The sequence below is a fragment of the Passer domesticus genome, chromosome 5 (genome assembly GCF_036417665.1).
Source record: "Passer domesticus isolate bPasDom1 chromosome 5, bPasDom1.hap1, whole genome shotgun sequence".
Lineage (NCBI taxonomy): Eukaryota > Metazoa > Chordata > Aves > Passeriformes > Passeridae > Passer > Passer domesticus.
This window is the reverse complement of record NC_087478.1, coordinates 2,426,730-2,449,567: the sequence shown is the minus strand read 5'-3', so window position 1 is coordinate 2,449,567 and position 22,838 is coordinate 2,426,730. Positions and strand designations below refer to the sequence as shown.

Below are 22,838 nucleotides of genomic sequence, written 5' to 3'. Positions count from 1 at the left end.
GGCAAGTCCTATGAGGAGTGGCTGAGGGAGCTGGGATTGTTTATCCCAGACAAAAAGAGGTTCAGGAGAGACTTTATTGCTCTCTGCAACTCTGGTGAGTGTCTGTCACTTCTCCCAGGAAACCAGCGAGAGGATGAGAGGACCCAGCCTCAAGCTGCTCCAGGGGAGGTTCAAACTGAACCTCAGGAAGAATTTCTTCACTGAAAGGGTGGTTAAGCATTGGAATGGGCTGCACAGGGAGGGTGTGGAATCACCATCCCTGAAAGTGTTCAAGAAATGACTGGACATGACACATGGTGTCACAAGGTGGTCAAAGATTGGACTCAGTAATTTTGGAGGTCTTTTCCAACCTAACTGATTCTGTGACATGGCCCTTCACTCTGAATGAGAAGGAGGGCTTGAAGAGAAAAGTACAGGCAGCAAGGGTAAATAGGAAGCCATTTCCTCTTCCTCCTTCTTCCTCCTTTTCTTCTGAGAAGGTCCACAGGCTTGGATGGCAGTAAAGGAGATAAACCCTGAAGAGGTCAGTGTTGGAAGTAAGGGGAGTAGCCACTCACACAGGCAGTGGGTATTCAAAGAGAAACTCTCCATTTGACAATGCTGGCTTCTAGATGGGTTAGAAACATAAAAACACAATTTAGTTTTAAAAGAGGGCTTTTAATTTATGTCAGATATGAAAGTACCTGTAAGTTTAATGTGTGCTCTGCAAACAGAGACAGCTGGGGGTGTTCAACCTGGAGAAGAAATTACTCCAGGGAGACCTTGGAGCCACTTCCAGTGCCTCAAGGGACTCCAGGAGAGCTGGAGAGAGACTTTGGACATGGGCATGAAGTGACAGGACAAGGGGGAATGGCTTCCCACTGCCAGAGGGCAGGGTTAGATGGGATATTAGGGATGCATTCTTAACTGTGGGGCTGGTGAGGCCCTGGCACAGGCTGCCCAGAGAAGCTGTGGCTGCCCCATCCCTGGGAATGTCCAAGACCAGGACAGGGCTTGGAGCAACCTGGGATAGTGGAAGGTGTCTCTCCTCATGGCAGGGCATTTGGAACTGGAAGATGTTTCATGTCCCTTCTAACCCAAACCATTCCATAATTCAATGAAGCCCCAGGGAATGTTTTTCCAGTACATCTGCTTTAAACAAGTTTTCTGCAGCTGTTAAAAGAAAAGGATGTGATGTGTTAACCTGGAGTATCTGCATGTGTATTTACAAGAGCTGGCTTATACATTCCCAAACTATGTGGACAATGGCTCATGTTCTGCCTTCCTCACCTCCACTCACTGATAATGACAATTTGTCTGATACTCTTAAATTGCTGTTTTCTGAAGGCTTCTCATGCTTGAAACTGGAAGACACTTAGCAGACAAACCTTCTCCTCATTTTTTTTATTTTTTTTTTTTTTCTCTCAAAAATCAAGATAAAGACACTTGGGTTTTAAATCTTTTTACATATCTAAGATCCAGAGTTTACCTAGACACCAAGTGTTTGTGGGTAGCCATAGTAATAAATTCCACCTGCATATAAACCAGCAAGGGAAGGACAGAGATAAATCACTGCTCCTAGCATTTACTCCCTAAAGGATGGAGGCAGTGCAACCTGTTTACTTCCAGCTCAGAATCACTGGTTCAGCCTTCTTGAACTTGCAGGCTTTTCTACCATATTTATATCACACAATTTCATTTGCTTTGGGCTTAGAATATTTAGTGAAGGTAGTGGAGAAAAATGTAACTTCATATGAAAAGAAAAACAAGAGCATGCCAACTTGCACTCCCAAGGTACAGTGCTGCTACTGAATGGTGTTGGCATTTTCTGGACTTCTTCAGCGTGTGATCTACAACTCCTCAAACCCACTGGCACAGCAGAGCCATCCATCCAGCACTTGAGACAGATCAGGCTGATCCTGAGTGTATTTTCTCTCTTAGTTCTCTTTGATATATAAATCTACATTCTTGGAGGGTTCTTTAGATTATGAAGCATTTTGAGGCACTGAGTTCACAATGAATCACAAATTAGCAGTTCCTAAAAAATAATGTCAAGTAAAATCAGATTTCTTTTGCTGAAGTAATTGTTGTTCTCAGAGGAAATGTGAATGTAACATTGACTCTCAGAAGCAGCTCGTGTTGAGGCCTTTGAGTGTTCCTTAGAATGGATGTGATGTTTACAAAGGCCTAAAAAATCATCTGGATAATCTTCCTGAGCCACTCTTAAATGTAGTGCCATCCACCTGGGAAGTATATTTGGAAGTATAAAAGACTTTATGTATTTGGGGTTTGTTGTTGACTGCTGGAGCTCCAATATTTGCACCGTCACTATGTGAAAGCTGAGTTTGTAAATCCCACTGAAGGAGAACCCAGACAATAACCAAAAGCAACAGTAAAAACAAAACAAAACAATAGGGAAACTCTCCTACTGTGTAATTAGTTTGAATAGGTTTGGTGGTTCTTATGTACATGGAGTGTAACTTCACATGATCCCATCTGGGTACACAAGAAATAAATAGTTCCTCAGAAATCAAAGGAGGTTAAATTTTATACGACTTTCATAATAGGAAAGTGTGGCCTTTATATCCAGAGGCTAAAAAGGTTAAGCAAACATCTAATATGGACTTAATGTCTGAATCTGACTTTGGATGTAAAAACAACGCATGAGAATAAACATTTGGGTTTTGATAAATTTAACTGTCCTCTCTTCTAAAAGCTCCCAGCAAGATAAAGCACTTAGACTAGTGAAAGTAGTCTTTTTTTGTTATCCTTTTTCTAGATTAACATTTAATTTAAGACAGGAAACTCCTAGAAGGACCTCCTGTGAGACTCGGGAATGTCCCCCATGTCTTTGATCATCATTTCCCAGGCAAGAGCCTGTCCCTGCAGGGTGAGATGAGCTGTGCATTTTCCCTGGAGGAGCAGCTGGAGATTGGGCTGGCAGTGCCACAAACAGAACATGTTTCATGCAGAACCACACACAGTACATTTGCCGCCTACATGAGAGAGATCTGGTAGCTCCCACGTGTCCGACTCGGCAGATGGGGATGGCATCTCCTTTGCCCAGGGGATGGCAAAGCACCGGGAAGCAGCTCCCAGGCTGCCTTCCCAATGAGCAGCCAAAGATTCTTCTGGGTGCACCAAAGGAGTTGTGCCCAGCACAGGCCAGGTTATGCAAATGTCTTGATTTTCTTGTTTCTTTCTCTTCCAGGACAGCACGAGACAAAGGGTTCATTTAATGCAATCTGAACCCTTGGTGTTATTGGAAAAGGACCAAGAAAGCTGCATGATCCAACACTTTGCTGTGAAGAGGCTTGAGGTTGCAGTGTGTCTTCACAGCTCCCAGCAAAAATAATTTTTCCTTAGTGGCTAAAATCCCTGTGACACACTGGAGCCCAGAGCTCTCCCCAAAGATGGACAGACACAGAGCAAACTGCAAAGTTACCCGGCCATGTCAATGCAGCTGCATCTTCCAAGGGAACACAGGTGCTTGCCACCCCAGCGTGGGCATGGAGCAGCTCTGGCCTCAGCAAAGGGCTCCATCCCTATTCCCTGTTCACAGCAGGCTCAGCAGAAAGCAGAGGCCATCCCAGCTGAAAGGTGCCTGGCAGCAGGCTTGTGGAGCTGGGGCAGCCCTCTGCTCAGCTCCAAGCTGGGTTCCTGTGAGAAGCAACTCTAAGACCTGTGGGAAGACACCAGCCAGGCTGATCCTTTGTTTTGTGTTTTCCAGCTATTTCACCTCCTGCTGTGGAAGGCAGGGCATTTCTGCCAAGGTGGCAGAGGACTCTCTAATGCGTCTGCTATAGTCTGAGAATGGCTATGTTTATAGGATCTCCAGGAAGGAAGATGTGTGGGATTTCCCATACAGGGTTGAGATGGAGTTTGTCCAGGAGATCTGCCAGCACTTGTATTTCTCCAGAGAAATTTTGCACTGTCTGGGGAGAGGTTTTGGTATTCACAATGCTCTCACTCCCCTCTAATTAAAATATTTGATGTTAGTTCTCAAGGTGACTAGGCTTGAGTTTTTTCTTAAGAAATAAACTAAGCAAATGCAGGGAAATGTAAACCCTGTTGTGATTGCAGTACTGGGGAAAGGGAATTCTGAATTGACTCAGATGATTCCTTTCTCTGTTGGGCTTTACAAGCTTGCTGTGCAGGGCAGGGCATTTCTAGGTACTGCCATGAGTAAAGGCCCTGGGAAGAGCCTGGGAAGTTCATAAAGCAGGGACTGATGGACATGATCAATCAGCCAGTGGTTCCAGAGCCTGGAAATTGAGGGCAGTGGGCATGGTATGAGTAATGGTGAGGATGAGTGTGGTCTCAAGCCCCAGCCAATGGGCAGAGGTGGGTGAGCAAGTCAGAGGGAGCCATACCCTGAGGTACAGCAGAGGTGTCAGCAGAGGTGTCTGCAGAGGTGCCTCAGCCTGAAATCACTCTGATGCTTTCATCCCATCAGGGACTGTGTCAGCATTTGATCCCAGCAGAAAAAATCCTTCCAGTCAGAGGACCCAGGATGGCAGGAGCTCTCCAGCAAAGGGGTGAGAGTGATGTGCTCACTTTGTTCTTCTAGGACAATGTCTAGGACAATTAACAATCTCCTGAGCTGAGATGTCCAGTCCCAAGCTGGCACCTCTGAAAGGGACACAGCTTGTAAGAGCTGTTGGCACCCTGGCTCACTTTGTTCATGCCATTCACACCAGAATAACTGCTGTCTGATGCTGACACTTTTGTGGGTGTTATGACATCCTCTGATTGCATTTGGCTACCCAATGTCCTGCAAGGGTGCTCTGGGCACTGTGACTTTACTGGTGGTTCTAGAAATTTCAGTGAGAAGCAACATGTAGTTTATGAAAGAGGTGTCCCTGCAATCCAGCACTGCAGCAAATAACTTTTATTGTGACCTTTTGCAAACTCCATGATGTGGCACACATTGGTCTTTGACAACCATTGAATACATTTCCCCAAATCAGTTTCCCATCAATCTGCAGAAAAGCTTCAGAAGCAGAGCAGAGAATGAAGGTGTCCAAGGAGTGCATCACAGGAATTCAGCTTTGGCTGCTCAAAGCTTTCTATGTCTCTGATGCCAAAGCCTGCCTGTCTGATACAACAGCTGCTGCTCTCAAGGTGCAGTTTCCAAAGCAAGCAAGCAAAAGCATGTGCCAGGATCACAGAATCACAGAATTGTTGTGTTTTGGAGGGACTTTTCAGGACAATCTAATCCAGACTCCAGGCTCCAGAAGGATCAGCAGGTTGTCCAGAATCACGTATTGTTGGCATTTGGGTATCTCCAGACATGGAGATCTCCAGACAGGATCTCTGGGCAACCTGAGGAGCCCTGGTGCCACAGCCTTGCTAAGGAGGTGAGGGACAAGTCAGCTGCACACTCCTGGGGACAGCAAAGGAGGAGAGGACTTGTTCCTGAGAGCTCTCTCCTGAGATGGGCAGCAAAGCAAAGCAGCTGGAGGCTCTGCCCACGTCTCTGTGCCTTTGAGCAGAGGAGGAGGTGGCCTGAGGGACAGAGCTGGGAACACAGCAGAGAAGGAAGCAGCACAGACTCTGCACAGGACATTTGTCCCCCTCTACTCTGCTCTGCTGAGACCCCACCTGCAGTGCTGCCTCCAGCTCTGGGGCCCACAGCACAAGAAGGATACAAAGCTGTTGGAGAGGAGTCCAGTGGAGGCCATGAAGGTGCTGCAAGGGCTGGAGCATGTCTGCTCTGGAGAGAGGGTGAGAGAGCTGGGGATGTTCAGCCTGGAGAAGACTGCTGAGAGTGCAGTACCTCAAGGATCTCCAAGAGGGCTGGAGAGGGTCTCTGGACCAGGGTATGGAGTGACAGGGCAAGAGGGAATGGTTTCACACTGATGGAGGGCAGGGTTGGATGGGATATTATAAAGAAGTAAATTACTGTGAGCATGCTGTGGTACAAGTAAAAGTTACTGAGAGATGTTTTGACTGGCCCATCCCTGGAAGGGTTCAAGGCTGGGCTGGGGAGGGCTTGGAACAACCTGGAGTAGTGGAAGGTGTCCCTGCTCATGGCGGGCAGGTCAATATGAGATGATCATTAAGGCTTTTATGTCCCATCAAAGCCAACCCATTCTGTGATTCTGTGATTCTGTGACATGTGAGAAAAGGCACTGCACCTTTTCCATTGAGGATGTGTGGCTTATTTCCGAGGACAGGAATTGTTGAACAGAGTAATATTTTTCACCTTGTAGAGCTCAGTCAACCTCTCTTCCAGCTCCCCCAGCGTGATGTTCTCCACCTCGTTCTTGTCATTCTCAGCAATGGCCCCCCAAGCCTTCCTGGGCTCTGTGCCCACCAGACAGCAGGCAGCTGACCAGATGTGGCTGGGTACATTAACCCTCTTATTGGACATGTAATTTTTCCCAGGCACAGCACCTGTGATGACATAGGTGGTTGTACAGCCCTTGGTCATTTCGATCATTGTTCTACGCTCATAGACCTTCCACTGGCCATCATTGAGACTCTTATTCTGGGGCACTGCGTTGGTCAGGGTGTAGGTAGCTTTCTTGCTCTCTTTATTATCCATATGGCCACAGGGGCACAAATGGCCACGGTCCCAAACAGTCATGTTGTAGTCAGCATTGACAGCCTGGCTCTTTTGGATTTCTTCTACGGTGAAATTGTTTCTTATGAGGACTGATTCCATTTCCATAGCTTCAAAATTATTTTTACCTATGAGCTGGACAGAGAAAGAGAAAGAGGTGTTAGAATGGGAGTAATGGAGAAGATTTCCGTGGAGCAGAAGTCTCTGATGATTAAGATCCAATTTTTTGTCATCTCATTGTAGGAAAAAAGTATGAATCTTAGAGAAATCATACACATGACCCACCCACATGAACACAAAAGCTGAAAGAGTAAGCAGCTCAGAATCTGACTGCTCTCAGTTTGACTTGTGACCTTTGTAATCTAGCCTGCAGCTTGTGCAGGGAGCATGGATGGATGCACAAGACAAGGAGCATTTCCCACTCCTAGGATTGAAAGTTGATTTTGGTGAAGCACTTTCCCTGCCAAATCTGTTTCGCTTTCCTCCTGTCTCCACAGCCCAAATCTGCCCAGGGCTCTCCCTGGATCCCCTCACAACACGCTGTCATTCTGTGATTCTGTGATTTTATGTGTGGTTGCTGCAGGTGTACCCCAGTCCTGGAACACCAGAGGTTGCCTCCTGTAACCTCATACAGAGGGAGATGTGTCAGGAAATCAGTCCTGCAGCTGAGGTTTCCCTGGGAGGGCTGCAGTTTATTCAAGGTTGAACAGTTTTGCTCAGTAAGCAAAAAGATCTCAGTGTGAATGGAATCTGTTACAGCAGTGCTGAGAATGTGTCTCAGGGCTGATGTGGGCCAGGGTGAATTATTGGCAGCATCACTGAAAAGAAGTTACAAATGATCAGCCTCTGATTGGGACCTCAAAAGAGTCCTGGGGAAACGAAATACTCCAACAATTCCTCAGGAATACATCTACCAAATCTAAGACGTTTTAAGTTGCTAGGGTCCAAGGTCGAGGAGGAAGATGCCAGGATGGATAGGGCTTGGATCATGCTGGTCTAATGGCAAGTGGCCATTAGGGGAGTTGGACTGAGATGGTCTTTAAGGTTCCTTCTAACACAAATAATTCCATAAATATCCAAAAATAGAGAATGTGGAGGCTACAGTGTTGATGAATCGGAATAGTTGTTCAAGTTATATGATGAAATTACATTTTTTTTTATAACTTCAACATATTTTTGTTCATTTTTAGGGAAACATATTTAGCCTTCCTCTGAAGCAGGACATGTGGCTTCCTCCTCTGGCTCATGTTCCCCCAAATTTTGTCCTGCTACTCTGTCCATACCAATGACAGGAATTCCTTCTTTTTCTCTTTTGCAATTGGCCTGGCCTGTTTTACTGATGTTTGTCAGAAGGACATTTGTGAGGGCTCAGTTTTTTGTGGTGTTGTGTCAGTCTGCTGGATCATTGTGGACCAAGCCTGAGCCAAAGGTGCTCAGGGGTCACTGCCCATGGATGGAGATCCCACCCTTCTGACTGGACCAACACTGACGCTTCTCACGTTTCTCTGCCTGAAATGTCACTCCAGAAATCCCTCCACAGTTAACCTGACCCTCTCATCTCCAGTGCCTTTTCCCCTGAGGCTTTGTCCCTCAGCCATTTCATTCCCTTCTGAGTTTTCTTTCACTTCTCTCCCACCACTCACAAAGGCTGTTTGACTCTTCACTGGGAGCAGAGGATCTCTGCCAGGGATGCAGAAAAGCTCAGGGCCAAGTGGGGATCAGATGCCAGCAGGACTGTTGGTGCCTCAAGTTTAGCCTTTCCTGGATGCCTTTTCCCCATCACTTGGTCACCCAGCACAGCAGGGCCCAGGGAGGGGAAGCATTTGCCTTTGTCATGTCATGCAAAGGAATCTGATTTGCTGTTCCTGTCAGGTGAAGGCAGAAAGCTGGGCACCCTTGGGATGTGATTCATCTCATGCTCCTGCTGATGTCTCAGATGCATCAGAGGAACCCTGTGGTGCAGGAGATTGAAGTTCAGTGAGGACATTCCCATGCAGTGTGTCAATTTACATGTGTGTAGTGGGGTGTCAGGAAATAGAAGTGGTAATTTAAATCCTGCAGCTCATCTCTCAGTGGCTGGAGGGTGATGTGATGTGAGAGAGACACTCACCTGAGGCTCAACCATCCACAATCGTCGAGGATTGTTCCCTTCTACAGGATGGTATTTGTAAGCAGAGTACACTGGTATTCTCTCGTCTCTGTTGTACAGGGTGGCATAGTGATAAGAGCCGTTGTACCGCTGGCAGATCCAGGCTGGGTTCTTTGGATTCAGGGCATCATTTGGGGTGGAGTTTGCATAGAAAAACTGAATACAATTTTCAAAGGAGTTCCCCACCTCGCCGTGTCCCAGCCAGAGGCAGCTGGCCAACACCTGCAGCAGCAGCAGCCCCAGCATGGTGGGAGGATTTCAGTGAAGGGCTCTTGCTCCCCTGGAAGGCAAATGCAGAGACACACTCAGCTTGGAGAGAGCTGGACATGGCCTGGAGCCTTTTTGTGCAGGGGACAGAGCTGGCACAGGAGGGGATTATGAAACACCAGGAAAGGTCTAATTTCTGTCCTCCTCGATACGGAAAAATCACAAGGGCAATAAGGGTGAATCCCAACACAGGATTTAGGTGCCCACAGGAGGCAGCAGTGGGAGCACTCAGCCTGTAGGAGGAAGGAGCCAAACCCACCAGGACTGCAATCAGCTCTCACAGCAAAGGGATCTTGCAACTGAGGCACAGCCCTGGGACAAGGTCACCTTTTCCCACCTCCCTCCTGCTCTCAGCACCTTCCCACAGCAGACACCTGCAGCTGGGCACGGGCTCTGCTCAGCCCCCTGCCATGCTGAGCTGGGCTTTAATCTCATGGGGCATTGGGCAGGCAAAGAACAGCAATGCTGCACTTCCTACAAGTCTCTGGCCCCATCCAGGCTCACACAGACACTCAGCTCTTCCAGTCAGACCCAATACTGAACCCCAAATTATCCACCTGGGCTCCTGCCTCTCAGCTGACATTGGGCCATGGGTGTCCTGCTGCTCACCTTGCATTTCCATGTCATCCAACCCCAGAGTCGGAACTTGCAGTCACATGGAGAGAGCAAATGAAGGGGCCAAGCAGATGGCAAGAGCAAACATCAGGGATAACACCTCTATCTTATCAGTACAGTGGCTTCTGCAATGCAAGCACTGAGGGGCAGCTCTTCCCATGGTTGCTTGGGATTGCTGCTGATGTCCATCTTCAGCTTTGCTGATGGATTTCCCTGTACAGTCAAAGGCACCATTGCAGGAATTTCCTGGAAAGCCACCTATCCTGTTTTGTCTTTCTCAGTGGAGACCTGATTTTAAGCAGTCAGTAAGGTCATTTCTTTATGACAAAACTGCTGAAAAGCTCCCTGGGATGCTGGTAACCAAGCATGGGTCTTTGGCTTGAATAAGATGTAGTGACTGGTTCATGAAAATGAGGAGGAGTTATTAAATATGGTGGGTGGAGGTTTTATTGAGGTTAGCATTTCTTTGACATGTATTTTTGTTTCTCCACTGTGGATTTGAACCCTTTTCTGTTCTCCCTTCAATTCCCCCCCCCGTGGGGTGGCTGCCTGGCAGCTCTGGCTGACGGGACTGTGGGGCCATGTGCGGGACGATGTGTATTTGTCCCTTGTGGGAAGCTACAGGGAGTGGGGGACACTCGTTGCTGGGAGGCCTGGCAGGGTAGCATTGCCCCACCACTCAAGATGCAGGAAGACCTCAGCCAAAGAAAGGCATGGAAGGACATATGAGGACTGCTCATGAATATTAATGAGGCTGATGCAATCTTGGGCATATCAAAGACGGAGATGCCATTTTTTAAGCCAAGCCTCCAGTGAGCAAAAGGAGACTTACTATGCTCACAGCAATTTTCCCTTTGCTTTGTAATTTTTAACAGGATCTAAGCAAATTTTATTTACTCAATCCCACGTAGGGTATGATTGGTTTATAACAGTTTGTCTCCTTTCAGAGGCAGTACAGGTTTGGGAGAGCAGGGATATTTCCATTTGCATCGCCAGACACTCAATGCAGTGATTTCATGTCATCAGCATTTGGAATAAGGCAGCTGGGGCAGGCAGGTAAAAGGGTTCCTGGCAGAGAAAGCTGCCACAGCCTCTAAAGCACAAAGCCCACCTTGGGCTAAGCTCAGCACTGCTGAAGGCTTGACAAGTCACCTTGCACATTTGCCCTTGTCTTTTTCTTCTCCCTGACCCTCATCTCTCCATTTCCACTGGAGTCAGGATGCTGAGCTGCACTCAGCCCTGCTCTGACCCAAGATATCTGGTGTTTTTTCTCTTTTGCATCCCTGGATCAGGAACATGGGATCCTGACCAATGAGCTGGAAACTGAGAAATGGCACTATAAGTGGTGACTTTTTACAGTACTCTGCAGAGCATGCCCAATGCTGCCCCAAAGCAAGCAGAGAAGGGTCTGAAAAGTCCTTCTGCATGAACCACTCCATGAGATTGAAATAGATCTAACTCACTTAATATCTGACTTAATAGATACATAGTAAACAACCTACCGTGAGAAGGAGTGGCACAGGATTCTGCTCACAGCCCCAGAGTGGCAGAGGAGTCTCCAATGCCTCTGCTGCAGTCTCAGACTCTCTTGGTTTATATGCTCTCCAGGAAGAGACAGATGTTATATTTCCCAAGAAGGCTTTCGAGTGAATTTTCCCAGGTGTTCAGAGAGCACCTCTGTTTGTCCAGAGGTTTTTGCAAGGTCATGGGTGGAGTTTTAGTACTGCATAATCTCCCCCTTCCTACTTATTCAACAGTTTGATGTTAATTTTCAGGTGAGCTGGCTTGAGTTTCTTTCTAAATCATTCCTTCTCTTCTTGCCCTCCTGACTGAGAGAAAATACCAAAGTGCTGCAAAATTCAGTACATGCATATGGTCTGATTGCTCCTTGGAGCTCAGCAACTCCAGCTTAGGCTTTGCTTATTGACTAGATATATTTATGCTAAAATGTTTTGAAAGACAAATGTGTGTTAGTGAAGGCTGGAGCCTCCCTTGAAATGGAAAATGTAACCCCCGTCCTTCTGAATTATTTTAATTTTGAAATTAGGGTTCTCTCAGGCAAAAGCATATGAATATAGAAATCACAGGGGTTTTTTTACTAGTTTTTACAATAAAGCAAGCGAACAATAACACCTACAGCATTCACAACAAACAGAACCACAATCCCACTCCCAGCCTGCTCTGCCATGGGCGCCTTCCCCTTCGGTGCAGTTCCTGTCACCGCCACCAGGGGCGCTGGTGGCTCCTGTTGGGCGGGGCAGTGCGGTGACTCCTCCGCGGCTGCAGGGGGCGCTGTGGCGCGGGCTCGCGGAGCACGCGGCAATGGCGGCTTTGTCCCGCGAAGGGACGGAAGAGAGGCTTTGCTGAAAAAAACCCTGGGGCAATCGATCTCTGTGCCCCAGCAGGAGTCTGAGGAGCACCGAGCTGGAACGGCAGGAATGAGCAGAAATCTTGGGGTGGTGGATGAGAGGTATCAGAATCTCCACAGTGGTAGATGGAACTGTGGGACATCCCAGCAGGGCAGGGCGATGCGGGGCCCCACAGCGTAGAGAAACCCAGAGCAGTGCCAAAGAAAGCAGTGGGCGTGGGGCAGGAGTGACCCGGCTCCCAGCAGGGCAGGGAGAGGCAGGTTCAGGCTCCCAGGCATCTGAGCAGATGGTGATAGGTCCTTCTTAGCAGGTAAGAACTAATAAGGTTTTGGTTTAGTGGCTGCTCTTACAGTCAGAAGCTCACCCTACAGAAAAAGAAGAAGCCAAAGAAGAAGCAGGAGAAGGCAAAGGAGAAGACGAAGAAAAAGAATAAAAGAAGAGAAAGAAGAAGAGAAGGAGAGGAAGAAGAAGAGGAAGAAGAACAAGAACAACAAGGAGCAGCAGTTCCGAGCATCCACCTATGAAGCCGCTGAGCCAAAGAGCTACCAGCTGCCCCAGCCTTCCTTCACCTGCCCTGAAATCCAGCAGTACCTCTGTCCCTCATAGAGAAACTCCCCAGATGAGAGAAAATGCAACCAGATGCCTTCATAACCCCTGGGCTTAGCCACTTCTTTGTTTTCTCAAGTAGCCGTAAGTGCCCAGTAGTCAGTGTTTCTTAGCAACTTATGGGAAAAGTTCTATAGGTGAGAAGGAACAAAGGCAGAGAAACCTAACCCCCAACACAAAGCTCAGGAAAGACTTTGAATATTAGAGTCAGTGGTGAGGAAGGAGCAAGAGATGACCTTGAAGCAGAGTCTCAGAAGAGGCAGCTGAACTGCTCCTTCTCATTTCTCCCTGGAGCAAGGACCTGAAAGGACTTGTTTGAATCCTCAGGAGTGCCACTGCAAAATATATACCCAGGCATAAATTTGCTCTTCTTATAAACAGGGAATTCCACAGGAAAGAGAAGTTTTCTATTTACTTTAGGGCAGTTTGTTCATACTGTGAGAAATGCTGCCACCTTTCAAAATTTTAAAAGGTTGATTAAAACCATATCAAAACTTACAACAGAAGACAGAATAGAGAAAATTAAACAAAGCACCATGAACAAAGTACTACCAACCATCTGCTCATCCACAAAATGGGGGTTCCACCTTTTAACCCTCTGGCCCCTCCCAAAGCTCTGTCCATCAACTCCTTCATTTCAAGTGGTAGAGGTTACTTCCTGACATCTTGATTGGAGGTCAGATATTGCCACATTAACAAGTGGACCCTCCCAAATGCCCTAGCTTCCCCAGCCATCCCATGAGACCAATGGAAAAAGGGGAAAACATATCTATAAAAATTCTCTTACCACATAAATAGTATTTAGCCTTTAATTGTGAGAGTCAACTATTTCAATACTCATCACATTACTCACCCTGAAATGTGTTGACAGTTATTAATTTCCTCAGAATTTCTCCCAACTTTGCTGATTTGTAGCATGGTATGTCAGGTTCAGCTAGCAGGGTCTGGAGGCTGCCTTGATCATTTCATCAATCCCACCAGCTGCAGTCGCTGCTGCTCCAGCACCTACACGTGTTCCTGTTCCCAACAGAACATCTCTGGTGACATTGGATGGACTGGCCTGGCTCTGAGTGCACTCAGATATTCACAGTCTGCTCTTCTGCAGCCTTCCATAACATCATTCCTATGGCCAGGCTACAAATATTCTCCTGCCTGATTGCCATGGCTGTGTAACAGCTTGATCCCAGCAGCCTGGGAAGGAGAAGGCTCTGGGGACACCTCAGAGCACCTGCCAGTACTGTAGGAGTCTGCAGGAGAGCTGGAGAGAGACTTTGCACAGGGGCATGCAGCTGATAGCTGTGCTGCGTTCAGAGTTAATGTTCTTGACAGTAGAAAGTGTGGGGCTGTGTTTTGGAGTTCTGCTGAACACAGAGCTGATAACAGAGATGTTTCTGGTTTTGCTGAGCAGAGCTTTCACGGGGCAAGGCCTTTTCTGCTTTTTGTACTGCCAGGCTGGCAAGGAGGCTGGGGGTACTTGGGAGGAGACACAGCCAGGAGAGGTGAGCCCACCTGACCAGAGGGATATTCCAGACCATGAGACATCCTGATCAGGATATAAAGTGAGGGGAAGAAGGAGGAAGGCGGTGTCATTTGGAGTGGTGGATTTTGTCTTCCCAGCTAGCTGTTAGGTGGAATAGGGCCCTGCTCTCCTGGAGGTGGTGAACACCTTTCTATCCATGGGAAATGGTGAAAGGATTCCTTGATGTGCTGTGCTTGTATGCACAGCTTTTGCTTTCCCTGTTAAACTGTCTCTATCTCCACCCACGAGTTTTCCAGCTTTTCCCCTTCCAGTTCTCTCCCTGATCCCGGTGGTCTTGGAGTGAGGGAGCGGCTGCTGGCTGGGCTTAAACCACACTATTAGGACAAGGTGAAAAGGCTTGAAATGGCAGGAGTGTAGGTTTAGACTGGATATTGGGAAGATATTTGTTACTGTGGGGGTGGTGATGCCCCAGCACAGGTTGCTCACAGAAGCTGAGACTGCCCCATGCCTGGAAGTGTCCATGACCAGGCTGGCTGGGGCTTGGAGCAACCTAGGATAGTGCAAGGTGTCCCTGTCCAAGGGAGGGCATGGAAGTAGCTGGTCATTAAGGTCCTTTCCAACCCAAAATGTTCTGTCATTCAGTGAGCATTCATTCACTGAAAGCTAACTGGACACATGTTCTTGCATTTCCAAAAGTCCAGGGGTAACAAAAGGATGAGTTACAACCAGAAGTATACAGAAGAGGTGGGTTAGACCAAAGTTTGTTCCAACAAACTGGTTCGGTTCTGTGGTTCCTTTTTTCTCTGTTAACCTGGGACAGATGTCTTAAACAAGGTGGGGTTTAGCCAGAATGAGGGAGAAGGCCAAGAAGAAGCAGACCTGGTGGAGGTGGGGCAAATTCCTCCTTCCTTATGACGCCCAACTGACCAAACAAAGCAGGGCCCAATAGTGGTCACATCAGTAGAAGGGGCCGTAAAGGATCAAAGACTCCCAAAGTGTCCCCCAACTCCACAATGCTGCATGACCAGTGTAAAACCCCTCCCAGGCGAAAAGTGGGGCAATCCCATGTAATCTTTAACTCACGGAACCCGTTGAACTGTTAAATGCAAAGGCCCTCACCGCCAGAGGATCAAGAGTGCAGAAATTAAAGTTGGGAGTCTTGTTCGTGGGTCTTTGGGTATATCTTGTAAGAGCTGTTGGCATTCTGGGCCACTTTGTTCATGCCATTCACAGGAGAATATCTGTTGTCTGATGCTGACATTTGTGTGGGTGTTATGGCACCGTCTGAATGCATTTGCACACCCAGTGTCCTGCAAGGATGCTCTGGGCACTGCAACTTTACTGGTGGCTGTAGAAATTTCAGTGAGAAACAACTTGTGATTTATAGAAGATGTGAGCCTGCAATCCAGCACTGCTGCAAATAATTTTTATTGTGAGCTCTTGCAAACTCCATGATGTGGCACACATTGGTCTTTGACAATCATTGAATACATTTCCCCAAATCAGTGTCCCATCAATCTGCAGAAAAGCTTCAGAAGCAGAGCAGAGAATGAAGGTGTCCAAGGAGTGCACCACAGGAATTCAGCTTTGGCTGCTCAAAGCTTTCTATGTCTCTGATACCAAAGCCTGCCTGTCTGATACAACAGCTGCTGCTCTCAATGTGCAGTTTCAAAAGCAAACAAACAAAAACATGTGCCAGGATCACAGAATCACGGAATTGTTGTGTTTGGAGGGACTTCTCAGGACCTTCTAGTCCAGACTCCAGGCTCCAGCAGGATCAGCCGGTTGTTCAGAATCACGTATTGTTGGCATTAGGGTATCTCCAGGCATGGAGATCTCCAGGCAGGATCTCTGGGCATCCTGAGGAGCCCAGGTTCCACAGCCTTGCTAAGGAGATGAGGGACAAGTCAGCTGCACACTCCTGGGGACAGCTAAGTAGGAGAGGACTCATTCCTGAGAGCTCTCTCCTGAGATGGGCAGCAAAGCAAAGCAGCTGGAGGCTCTGCCCACGTCTCTGTGGCTTTGAGCAGAGGAGGAGGTGCCCTGAGGGACAGAGCTGCAAACACAGCAGAGAAGGAAGCAGCACAGACTCTGCACAGGACATTTGTGCCCCTCTACTCTGCTCTGCTGAGACCCCACCTGCAGTGCTGCCTCCAGCTCTGGGGCCCACAGCACAAGAAGGATACAAAGCTGTTGGAGAGGAGTCCAGTGGAGGCCATGAAGGTGCTGTGAGGGCTGGAGCATGTCTGCTCTGGAGAGAGGGTGAGAGAGCTGGGGATGTTCAGCCTGGAGAAGACTGCTGAGAGTGCAGTACCTCAAGGATCTCCAAGAGAGCTGGAGAGGGTCTCTGGACAAGGGTATGGAGTGACAGGGCGAGAGGGAATGGTTTCACACTGATGGAGGGCAGGGTTGGATGGGATATTATAAAGAAGTAAATTACTGTGAGCATGCTGTGGTATGAGTAAAAGTTACTGAGAGATGTTTTGACTGGCCCATCCCTGGAGGGGTTCAATGTGAGGCTGGGGAAGGTTTGGAACAACCTGATGTAATGGAAGATGTCCCTACCCATGGCTGTCAGGTGCGAATGAGATGATCATTAAGGCTTTTATGTCCCATCAAAGCCAACCCATTCTGTGATTCTGTGACGTGGGAAAAGTCACTGAACCTCTTCCACTGAGGATGTGAGGCTTATTTCCGAGGACAGGCATTGTTGAACAGAGTAACTGTTCTACCATAGAGCTTGGTCAACCTCTCCTCCAGCTTCCCCAGGCTGAGCTCCTCTACCTCGTTCTTGTCATTCTCAGCGATGGCCCCCCAAGCCTTCCTGGGCTCTTCATTTACCAGACAGCAGGCAGCTGACCAGATATGGCTGGGTGTCTTAACCCTCTCTTCGTCGACGGTGGTGTACTCAGCTACAGCACCCGTGATCACGTAGGTGGTTGTACAGCCCTTGGTATTTTCAGACATTGTTTTATGCTCGTAGACCCTCCACTGGCCATCATTGAGACTCTTATTTTGGGGCACTATGTTGGTGAGCGTGAAGGTAGCCATTTTACTCACTGTATCATCCATATGCCCACTGGGACTCAAATGGCCGTGCACCAAATCCTTCAGTCCTCTGTAGTCATCAAGGACAGCCTGGCTCTCTTTGATATCATCTAAGGTGATCTTGTGTTGTTTTATGAGGAGTGACTCTGTTTCCATATCTTTAAGATTTAGATTTTCATCTATGAGCTGGACAAATAAAGAGAAAGAGATGTTAGACTGGGGAATTGGAATAAAGAAGAAGATTTCATTGGAGCAGAAGTCTCTGATGGTCAAGATCCTATTTTTTGTCATCTCAGTGTAGGAAAATATAAGAATCAGAGAGGAATCATACACATGTCCCTCCTGCATGAATGCAAGATCTTTAAACAGAAAGCAGCTCAAAATGTGACTGCTCTCAGTTTGACTTGTGACCTTTGTGATCCAGCCTGCAGCTTGTGCAGGGAGCATGGATGAATGCACGAGACAAGGAGCATTTCCCACTCCTAGGATTGAAAGGTGACTTTGGTAAGGCAGCTCCCCTGTAAAATCTGCTTCTGTTTCCTCCTGTTGCCACAGCCCAAATCTGCCCAGGGCTCTCCCTGGACCCCTCACAACACGCTGTGATCGTGTGATTCTATGATTCTGCGATTTTATGTGTGGTTGCTGCAGGTGTACCCCAGTCCTGGACCACCAGAGGTTGCCTCCTGTAACCCCATACAGAGGGAGATGTGTCAGGAAATCAGTCCTGGAGCTGAGGTTTCCCTGGGTGGGCTGCAGTTCATTCAAGGAGGAACAGTTTTGTTCAGTAAGCAAAAAGATCTCAATGTGAATGGAATCTGTTATAGCAGTGCTGAGAATGTGTCTCAGGGCTGATGTGGGCCAGGGAGAATTATTGGCAGCATCACTGAAAAGAAGTTACAAATGATCAGCCTCTGATTGTGACCTGTAACCTCAAAAGAGTCCTGGGGAAACTAAATACTCCAAAAAGGCCTCAGGAGAAAGTTATTAAAAATCAAAGGTTGTTTGGGTGGCCAGGGTCCAAGGTGCAGGAGGAAAATGCCAGGTTGGATAGGGCTTGGAGCAGGCTGGTCTAATGGGAAATGGCCTGGCCCATGCAGTGGAGTTGGATTGAGATGGTCTTTAAGATTCCTTTCAACATGAACTATTCTACGATTCTCCAAAAAAGAGAAAATGTGGAAGCTGCAGCTGTGCAAGACTAGAGTAGTTATTGCAGTTCCTATGCAAAACAAGATGAAAAGATGTTTTTCTCATAACTTCAACATCTTTTGGTTCATCTTTAAGCAAACATATTTAGCCTTCCTCTGGAGTAGGGCACGTGGCTTCCTCCTCTGGCTCGCCTTCCCTCAAATTGTGTCCTGGTACTCTGTCCTTACCAATGACAGGAATTGCCTCTTTTTCTCTTCTGCGAGTGGCCTGGCTTGTTCTATTGAAGTTTGTCAGAAGGACATTTGTGAGGGCTTTATTGTTTCTGGAGTTCTGTCTGTCTGCTGGATCCTTGTGGACCAAGCCTGAGCCAAAGGCGCACAGTGGTCACTACTTAGCCTTTCCTGGATGCCTTTTCCCCATCACTTGGTCACCCAGCACAGCAGGGCCCAGGGAGGGGAAGCATTTGCCTTTGTCATGTCATGCAAAGGAATCTGATTTGCTGTTCCTGTCAGGTGAAGGCAGAAAGCTGGGCACCCTTGGGATGTGATTCATCTCATGCTCCTGCTGATCTCTGAGATGCATCAGAGGAAGCATGGTGTGCAGGGGTTTGATGTTCAGTGAGAACATTTCCATCCAGTGTTTCCATTTGCATGTGTGTAGTGGGGTGTTAGGAAATATTAAATACTGCAGCTCATCTCTGGATGGATGGAGGGTAATGTGATGTGCTGTAAGAGAGACACTCACCTGAGGCTCAACAAACCACCATCCTTGAGGTCTCTTCTTTTCTACAGGCTGGTATTTGTAAGCAGAGTACACTGGAATTTTCCTGACTCTGTCGTACAGGGTGGCATAGTGATACAAGTTCCTGAAGCGCTGACAGATCCAGGCTGGCTTCTTTGGATTCAGGGCATCATTTGGAGTTGTCCCTGCATAGAAGAACTGAGGACAAGTTTCAAAATTCTTCACCACCTCGCTGTGTCCCAGCCAGAGGCAGCTGGCCAACACCTGCAGCAGCAGCAGCCCCAGCATGGTGGGAGGATTTCAGTGAAGGGCTCTTTCTCCCCTGGAAGGCAAATGCAGAGACACACTCAGCTTGGAGAGAGCTGGACATGGCCTGGAGCCTTTTTGTGCAGGGGGACAGAGCTGGCACAGGAGGGGATTATGAAACACCAGGAAAGGTCTAATTTCTTTTCTCCTGGAGATGGAAAAATCATGAGGGCACTAAGGGTGAAACCTAAAACAGGGTTTAGGTGCCCGCAGGAGGCAGCAGTGGGAGCACTCAGCCAGCAGAAGGAAGGAGCCAAACCCACCAGGACTGCAATCAGCTCTCACAGCAAAGGGATCTTGCCCAGCCCTGGGACAAGGTCACCTTTTCCCACCTCCCTCCTGCTCTCAGCACCTTCGCACAGCAGACACCTGCAGCTGGGCACGGGCTCTGCTCAGCCCCCTGCCATGCTGAGCTGGGCTTTAATCTCATGGGGCATTGGGCAGGCAAAGAACAGCAATGCTGCACTTCCTACAAGTGTCTGGCCCCATCCAGGCTCACACAGACACTCAGCTCTGCCACTCAGACCCAATACTGAGCCCCAAATGATCCACTGGGCTCCTGCCTCTCAGCTGACATTGGGCCATGGGTGTCCTGCTGCTCACCTTGCATTTCCATGTCATCCAACCCCAGAGTCTGAACTTGCAGACACATGGAGAGAGCAAATGAAGGGCCCACACAAATAGTAGCCGCAAGCATGAGAGATAACTCCTCTATCTTATCAGTACAGTGGCTGCTGCAATGCAAGCACTGAGGGGCAGCTCTTCCCATGGTTGATTGGGATTTCTGCTGATGTCCAACTTCAGCTTTGCTGATTGATTTCCCTGTACAGTCAAAGGCACCATTGCAGGAATTTCCTGGAAAGACACCTGTCCTATTTTGTTTTTTCCAGTGGTGACATGATTTTCAGCAGTCAGTAAGTTCATTCCTTTATGACAAAACTGCTGAAAAGCTCCCTGGGGTGCTGGCAAAGCAAGGGGCTTTGTTTCCATTCAGAGGCAGCAGAGGTTTGGGAGAGCTGGGATGCTTCCATTTGCATTGCCAGACACTCTATGGAGTGATTTAATATCATCAGACTTTGGAATAAGGAGCTGGGACAGGCAGGTAAAAGGGCTCCTGGCAGAGAAAGCTGCCACAGCCTCTAAAGCACAGAGCCCACCTTGGGCTGGGAAGGGGCTGAGCTCAGCACTGCTGAAGGCTTGACAAGTCACCTTGCACATTTGCTCATTTCTTCTTCTTCTCCCTGACCCTCATCTCTCCATTTCCACTGGAGTCAGGATGCTGAGCTGCACTCAGCCCTGCTCTGACCCAAGATATCTGATCCTTATTCTCTTGTTCAGGCCTGGATTAGGAATGTGTTGACTAATGAGCTGGAAACTGAGAACTGCAACTACAGGTGGTGACTTTTTACAGTACTCTGCAGAGCATGCCCAAAGCTGCCCCAAAGGAAGCAGAGAAGGGTCTGAAATGTCCTTCTGCATGAACCACTCCATAAGATTAAAATACATCTAATTAATTTAATATCTAACTTAATAGGTAAATAGCAACAAACCTACCGTGAGAAGGAGTGGCACAGGATTCTGCTCGCAGCCCCTTGAGTGGCAGAGGAGTCTCCAATGCCTCTGCTGCAGTCTCAGACTCTCTGGGTTTATATGCTCTCCAGGGAGAGGCAGTTGTTACATTTCCTGAGAAGCCTTTTGAGTAAATTTTACCAGGTGTTCAGACCACACCTCTGTTTGTCCAGAAGTTTTTTGCAAGGTCATGGGTGGAGATTTAGCTCTCAATAATCTCCCCCTTCTTTCTTATTCAGCAGTTTGCTGTTAATTTTCAGGTGAGCTGGCTTGACTTTCTTCCCCAAATCATTCCTTCTGTCTTTGTCCTCCTGACTGACGGAAAATACTGAAGTCCTGCAAAATTCAGTGCACACATAAGCTCTAATTGCTCCTTGGAGCTCAGCAACTCCAGCCTAGGTTTGTCCATAACTATATATATTTCAAAAAGTCAGGAAAGACTTCAAATATTGGAATCAATAGTGAGAGGGAGGAAGAGCTTACCTTGATGCAGAGCCTCAGAGAAAGCAGCTGAACCGTTCCTTTTCTCTTCTCTCAAGCGAAAGGAGTGTTTGAATCCACAGGAGTGCCACTGCGATGTATACCATGTAATAAATTTGCCCCTTCTTATAAACAAGGACAGAATAGAGAAGTTTTCTATTTAATTTGGATGATATGTGCCCACCCACCCTGAAATATGCTGACTGTTGTTTTTCATAGTTTCCTCAGAATTGCTCCCAAATTTGCTGACTCACAGCATGGCATGTCAGGATCTGTTATCTATATACCCAGTCATGAATTTGCCCTTTCTAGTAAACAGGGAATTCCACAGAAAAGAGAAGTTTCCTGGTTTTAGTTAGGGTGATTATTCACACCCACCCTGAAATGTGTTGACAGTTGTTTGTCATAGTTTCCCCAAAATTTTTCCCAAATTTGTTGCCTTGAAGCATGGTATGTCAGGATCACCTCTCAGGGTCTGGTGGCTGCCTTGATCATTTCATCAATCCCACCAGCTGCAGCTGCTGCTGCTCCAGCACCTACACGTGTTCCTGTTCCCAACAGAACATCTCTGATGACATGGGATGAACTGGCCTGGCTCTGAGTGCACTCAGATATTCACAGTCTGCTCTTCTGCAGCCTCCCATAACATCATTCCTATGGCCAGGCTACAAATATTCTCCTGCCTGCTTGCCATGGCTGTGTAACAGCTTCATCCCAGCAGCCTGGGAAGGAGAAGGCTCTGGGGACACCTCAGAGCACCTGCCAGTACTGTAGGAGTCTGCAGGAGACTGGAGAGAGACTTTGCACAGTGGCATGGAGCTGATAGGTGTGCTGGGTTCAGAGTTAATTTTTTTGACAGTGGCAGGTGTGGGGCTGTGTTTTGGAGTTCTGCTGAACACAGAGTTGATAGCACAGGGATGTTTCTGGTTTTGCTGGGTACAACTTTTACAGGGCAAAGCCTTTTCTGCTTTTTGTACTGCCAGGCTGGCAAGGAGGCTGGGGGTACTTGGGAGGAGCCAGGAGAGGTGAGCCCAACTGACCAGAGGGATATTGCAGACCATGAGACATCATGCGGAGGATATAAAGTGAGGGAAAGGAGGAGATGTCCTTTGGGGTGTTGGGTTTAGTGTTCCCACGTAAGTGGTAGGCGGAATAGGACCTAGCTCTCTTGGAGGTGGCTGAGCACCTTTCTATCCATGGGAAATGGTGAAAGGATTCCTTGATGTGCCTTGATTGTGTGCACAGCTTCTCCTTTCCCTGTCAAACTGTCTCTATCTCTACCCACAAATTCTCCAGATTTTACTCTTCCAGTTCTCTCTCTGATCCTTGTGGTTGGAGAGTGAGGGAGTGGCTGTGTGAGGAGTGGCTGCTGGCTGGGCTTAAACCACACCATTAGGACAAGGTGAAAAGGCTTAAAATGGAAGAAGTGTAGATTTAGAGTGGATATTAGGAAGGTATTTTTTACTGTGGGGATGGTGAAGCCTCAGCACAGGTTGCTTACAGAAGCTGAGACTG

At 47.8% G+C, this 22,838-nt stretch overlaps 3 protein-coding genes and 1 long non-coding RNA gene across 8 annotated transcripts in view; 2 read left to right on the top strand and 2 right to left on the bottom strand.

Moving 5' to 3' along the window:
* LOC135301528 (interleukin-2 receptor subunit alpha-like) overlaps positions 1-4,486 on the top strand; it is a 37,349-nt gene extending 32,863 nt beyond the window's left edge. Inside the window, exon 10 of one of the 2 annotated variants that reach the window (XR_010363277.1) lies at positions 3,191-4,369. The gene's annotated coding sequence lies outside the window, so the exon portion shown is untranslated. Of the gene's footprint in view, positions 1-3,190 lie in introns of both variants that reach the window. The other variant, XM_064421696.1, reaches the window with a different exon arrangement.
* Positions 4,487-4,847: 361 nt separating this feature from the next.
* LOC135301524 (endonuclease domain-containing 1 protein-like) lies at positions 4,848-21,449 on the bottom strand. Of its 4 annotated transcripts, none has more exons than XM_064421692.1 (3): positions 21,327-21,449; positions 8,658-8,976; positions 4,848-6,682 (listed from the first exon to the last, which is right to left on the bottom strand). In XM_064421692.1, exons 2-3 carry the CDS (start codon positions 8,940-8,942, stop codon positions 6,143-6,145), a joined length of 825 nt encoding a protein of 274 aa, XP_064277762.1. In that variant the 5' UTR covers positions 8,943-8,976; positions 21,327-21,449; the 3' UTR covers positions 4,848-6,142. The 4 variants fall into 4 exon arrangements, with proteins under 4 accessions (XP_064277762.1, XP_064277761.1, XP_064277764.1 ...); XM_064421691.1 differs by lacking the exon at positions 21,327-21,449 and adding an exon at positions 20,829-20,967; XM_064421694.1 differs by lacking the exon at positions 21,327-21,449 and adding an exon at positions 13,407-13,546.
* Positions 14,021-22,838, top strand: part of LOC135301527 (uncharacterized) — a 54,547-nt gene continuing 45,729 nt past the window's right edge. Inside the window, exon 1 of the long non-coding RNA XR_010363275.1 lies at positions 14,021-14,052. This is a non-coding gene — a long non-coding RNA (uncharacterized LOC135301527). The remainder of the gene's footprint in view (positions 14,053-22,838) is intronic.
* LOC135301522 (endonuclease domain-containing 1 protein-like) lies at positions 16,713-20,967 on the bottom strand. The gene is made up of 3 exons (XM_064421684.1): positions 20,829-20,967; positions 18,972-19,290; positions 16,713-17,267 (listed from the first exon to the last, which is right to left on the bottom strand). Exons 2-3 carry the CDS (start codon positions 19,254-19,256, stop codon positions 16,722-16,724), a joined length of 831 nt encoding a protein of 276 aa, XP_064277754.1. The 5' UTR covers positions 19,257-19,290; positions 20,829-20,967; the 3' UTR covers positions 16,713-16,721.